General features: G+C 43.4%; 1 protein-coding gene across 2 annotated transcripts in view; it reads right to left on the reverse strand.

Annotated features, from left to right (window-relative positions):
• Positions 1-5,000, reverse strand: part of itga3b (integrin, alpha 3b) — a 53,427-nt gene that overhangs the window by 9,760 nt on the left and 38,667 nt on the right. For both annotated transcript variants that reach the window (XM_076297863.1, XM_076297864.1), the window contains exons 6-10: positions 4,570-4,777; positions 2,580-2,773; positions 2,023-2,111; positions 1,067-1,203; positions 311-391 (exon numbers count right to left, since the gene is read on the reverse strand). In XM_076297863.1, coding sequence (XP_076153978.1) covers positions 311-391; positions 1,067-1,203; positions 2,023-2,111; positions 2,580-2,773; positions 4,570-4,777 — 709 coding nt within the window. The remainder of the gene's footprint in view (positions 1-310; positions 392-1,066; positions 1,204-2,022; positions 2,112-2,579; positions 2,774-4,569; positions 4,778-5,000) is intronic.

Below are 5,000 nucleotides of genomic sequence, written 5' to 3' on the forward strand. Positions count from 1 at the left end.
GCTTTGTTTACAAATATCTGCTTTGTTTACAAATGGTTAGAAATGAGCACATCACTGCAATAAACAGCCAGTTAACACACAGAGACATGTCTTACAGTCCCACTCGTGCACATTTATCTATGAAGATCTACACTTCTACATCAGGACAGACAATTTGACAGTGTGTATGTGTGTGTGTGTGTGTGTGTGTGTGTGTTACAGTGTGTAAAAATGTGAAGTTGTCTGCACTAAAACTAAATATCAGAAAGAAGAGCAGAAATACATCTAAAACCGTGTGTGTATGTGTGTGAGTGAGTGCGACATCTCTCACCAAGGGTCTCCACACTGGCTTGAGTCAACAATCTTTGGCTCAACAGAAAAGTCTGTGGAGAGATGGATCACTGGCCGTGCCCTGGACAAAACATGAGTCAGTGTTATTAGGCTGCACATGCCTTTTAATGACTTACCATGACACTGATGGACAATTTGTCAACAGGTTGTTCTTGCTGATACATCATTTACACATTTTATAGTCACATAGACAGAATTCCACAGGCTCTTCCATATGGAACCCAACAAATACTACTAATAAAAAAAAAACATTCAATATTCCCAACATTCTGGTACACCACACTGATCTAACACACCTAACATGTTCAGGAGTTTTCACTGTTTTGACGAAAATGGCAGTTGAGGTCACAGATGCACAGTATGTTTGGTTACACTTTACTTGACAGTGGCGACATAAGAGTGACATGACACTGTCATGAATGTTTCATAAACAAGTCATAAACATTTATGACATAACGCTTCTGTTATTAAGTGACATTCGTTTTTTGTCATAACAAGTTAGGGTTAGGATTATGGTTTGGTTTAGGGTTAGGTTTAGAGTTATGGTTAGGGTTGGGGTTAGGATTAGGGTTGGAGGTTTGGATTAGGGTTAGGTTTCATGTGTCATGACAGTGTCATGTGTTCATGACAGTGTCATGTCACTCTTATGTTGATACTGTCAAGTAAAGTGTTACCTTATGTTTTTTTGGACCACAACAAGGGTTAGCCATAAGGTCATTTAGGAGGCCCGCCCTACCTCAGGAGGGCAATGCGGTCATCCAATGAGCCCACTAGGATATCAGGGTACATGTTTTCATCCATGTCCAGACCGCCGCTCAAAGAATAACCGAATGTCTTGAAGCCTTCAGTGCCCACGTCCTTTCCCTCAATCACCTGCAGGGGGAGACAGAGGCTTGATAAGGGAATGAAAGCTGCAAGCTGCAATCTGTAGACAGATTCACACCAGTAGACCATTGATTGGAGGCTGATCACAAAGGCACTGACGTTTCTAAACTATGGTGTCTGTGAGGACATCAGCAACATCATTTGAGTAAAAACACCATTCTCGACACATTAATGCACCGTAAAATGAAATATATATACATATTTTTTTCCGAAACTTTACCATATACAATTTAACAATCATCTTTCGCAACAAAGTATCACACATCAAATGACATGAAGTTGTGCCAAATTATGCTCAAAGGAATAGAATAACACCACAGTGTCAGGTGAAGCATAAACATGCACCTAACATATCTCAGCTCGCTATAGAAACGTAGCCTATAGTGGTAGTCATAGGCTCATGGGAGGACGTGAAGTATAAGTATAAGTATAAGTATAAGTATAAGTATAAGTATAAGTATAAGTATAAGTATAAGTAAAGTATAAGTATAAATACTCTTTTGATCCCATAAGGGAAATTTGGTCTCTGCATTTATTACAATCCGTGAATTAGTGAAACACACAGTGAGGTGAAGCACACACTAATCCCGGGGCAGTGAGCTGCCTGCTACAACAGCGGCGCTCAGGGAGCAGTGAGGGGTTAGGTGCCTTGCTCAAGGGCACTTCAGCCGCTCCTACTGGTGGGGTTTGAACCGGCAACCCTCCGGTTACAAGTCTGAAGCGCTAACCAGTAGGCCATTGCTGCCCCAAAAGTAGATGTGGAGTGGCTTGGTGGTGGGTGGCTGGGTGGTTGAGGTGGTGTGTTACCTGGCTTGGCCCTGCTGAGATGCCCTTCATACTTCCCATCCATATGTAGACTTTTCCCGATCCTTCAAAGGGTGCCCCCACAGCGAAGTCTATGAAGACACGAGAAGAACTTGTTTGGAGATGTAAATGTTTCTGTGATGCCATTTTTTAAACCACAAAGAAATTAAATTGTACCCTGGAAATTCTAGAGTTCTCGCAAGAGCACAATTTGAATTCGGTGTATCTGATATAGGCGGGCCAGAGGCGAGCTAAACAGATGACAGTCGTGGTGTTATCCAGTTGCGTCGAAGTCCGGAATCAGTCAGTAAACGTTGGTCGTATTGTGTTATCCAATTGCGTGCAGTGAGATTTTCAAATGCACGCTTGGTGTCGCCCCTCGAGTTGGGCCATTACATTATTCGTGGCCAGACCCTTAATCTTTCTAGATTACCAGGGTCTGGAATCTCCAGGCTAATGAAATTGTATTATGATGCTAAATTCATTATAAATGATTAAAAAGTGTCACAGGGTGTCCTGCTTTGCATTTTGTTTATTTGTTTTGGGCGCTTGCCCCATACCTTGGAAGCCATCTTGATTGACATCACCGATGGCAGCCACGGCTATGCCGAACGCTGAGTTGGTGGTGCCATATAACACCACGCTAGCTTTCTTCTGGAAGCTTCCGTTCTCGTTCATGTAGACGTACACAGCCCCACCCCTCTCCTCCTTCCGCTCGAAGTAGAATGGAGCACCGATGATCAGATCGTTCCAGCTGAGGACAAGGCCACAGGGATGCCTTATAAGCAAAACATTCTAAGCACACGCATTCAAAACGACTTAAAATGATCAATAATCATTACATTTATATTAATATTATCAGTTTAAAGTAAAGCCACATAGTCTTAATTAAAAAATACAAATATTAGTACTAGAATAAATAAAATTGATAAAACAGAATGATAACCATAATAGGTTTAGATTTAGATGGTACAGTGGTACAGCTCTTCATTTTGATCTGGCCGTCACGTTCACAGACAGGAATTTGTACAGGTGTGTGTGTGTGTGTGTGTGTGTGTGTGGGGGGGGGGTAACAGAGACAGGAGAATGTAGTGGAAGATGAAAAGCAGAGAGTGATCTATGGATGTGGAGGAGGAACGAGAGAGAGAGGGGTGTAGAGGAGGAGGAGGAGGAGGAGAGAGATAGATAGAGAGAGAGAGGTGTAGAGTAGGAGAGAGACAGAGAGAGATAGAGAGGGGGGTAGAAAGAAAGATAGAGAGAGAGAGATGTGTAGAGGAAGAGAGAGAGTGAAGGATGTAGAGGAGGTGCTGTGACGACAGCCCGCTGACGGCTCCATAAAGCATGAAGATAATCTCCCTGCTTACACACTCACGCATGCGTTACGACTACATGAGCCTGAGCTGCACTGGCACGCAAGACACGAGTCTGTGTGTGTGTGTGTGTGTGTGTGTGTGTGCGCGTGTGTGTGTGTGTGTCTGTGTTTGACAGAGAGAGAGAGACAGACAGTGAAATAGTCCATGTGTGTGTGTGTGTGAGAGAGAGAGAGTGTGTGTGTGACAGAGAAAGACAGACAGAGAAAGTGACAGAGAGTGAAAGAGTCTGTGTGTGTGTGTGTGTGTGTGTGTGTGTGTGTGTGTGTGTGTGTGTTTAGAAAGTCTGATATGCTACCTTGTTTTAATCCGCAAGCAGACACGTTGTCTGTGTCTATCTGGGCATTATGGAACATGAAAGCTCTTAGGCGACAGAAATCAAACCCTGAACATCTCTGCTTGCAGGAGCTTCTGTTGCCATGCAACCACAAAAGCACTCCCAGGTTATACATTACAGTAAACATCCTCTTTCCCCTCAGGTCGGAAAAGCCAGTGGATTTAGAGAACCTTTCCTTGAGACTGAAGCCAGGAGTAAGTTAATCTTTAACCCCTCTGTCATCATTAGAGAAGCATGTTTCTCATGTCTCATGGCTAGTTCCTTAGCAATGGAGAACCTCATTCACTCCAGAGAAATCCATAACATGTGTGTTTGTGGTGTGTCATAGTGATTCTAAAGTGGGCCTCGGGTTAACTTATAACCTAACCTTTTTCAAAGCAGATGATTATTACAGAAAGACATGGAGAAACGGGACAGCTAATGTTTTGGAAATGTGGTTAATTTTTTTGGAGGGGTGGCCGTACCACATGTTGGCCTATGTGCAACTGGCTATAGTGCCCGTCCCACATGTGGGTGTATGTGCCCACGGGGAACAAGGCTTGAGTCCAACCCGGGTTATTTCCCGATGCCACAATTTCTCTCTCCCTCACTTGCCTCCTATCAGAGTAAAGGCAGTGGTGGTAGTGTAGTGGGTAAGGAGCTGGGCTAGCGTGCAGTACTTAACCCCAAGTTGCTCCGGGGACAATGTAATCCCTTGTAATATAGCTGACATATGTAAGTCACTTTGGTCAAGAAGTGTCTGCTAAATGTAATGAAATGTAATGAAATAAAAGCCTAAAGAAATAAATAAATTAGAAAATGTGACTTGTCTGTTGTTTGTTTGTTGACATTACTGTGACTTACTCATCATTGTTGAGGTCTGTCACGGCGATGCTGCTGCCAAAGTACGATCCCAGCTGGTCTCCGATGATGGTTGCCACGGGAATCAGCAGCTTGCCGTCGTCCTTCTTGGCCAGTGTCACGGCGCCCGACTCTGCCTCACGCGGTGCCCCTGTCACCAGAGTGTCCTCATCGCGACTCAACAGTTTGGTCTCCTCAACCACCGAGTAGCCTGTGTGTGTGTGTGTGTGTCAGAGGCAAGGCTAACTGGTTATGGAATATGGTAACACTGCATATCTATCTGTTGATATTCATATCGATGTAAAAACTTTACAACATTACATTTTACCTTGTTTAATTTCTATTTCTGCTCAATGTTTTGTAAAAAATGTGATTTGTGACACTGGGACATTTCTGTGTACATTTGGTGAGTTGAATTCTGATTCTATATGTCA

This window comes from Alosa pseudoharengus, unplaced genomic scaffold (assembly GCF_046254945.1).
Source record: "Alosa pseudoharengus isolate Yale_2024_CS ecotype anadromous, Long Island Sound unplaced genomic scaffold, YU_APseudo_1.1 YU_APseudo_1.1_scf_21, whole genome shotgun sequence".
In the NCBI taxonomy this organism is placed as follows: Eukaryota; Metazoa; Chordata; class Actinopteri; order Clupeiformes; family Clupeidae; genus Alosa; species Alosa pseudoharengus.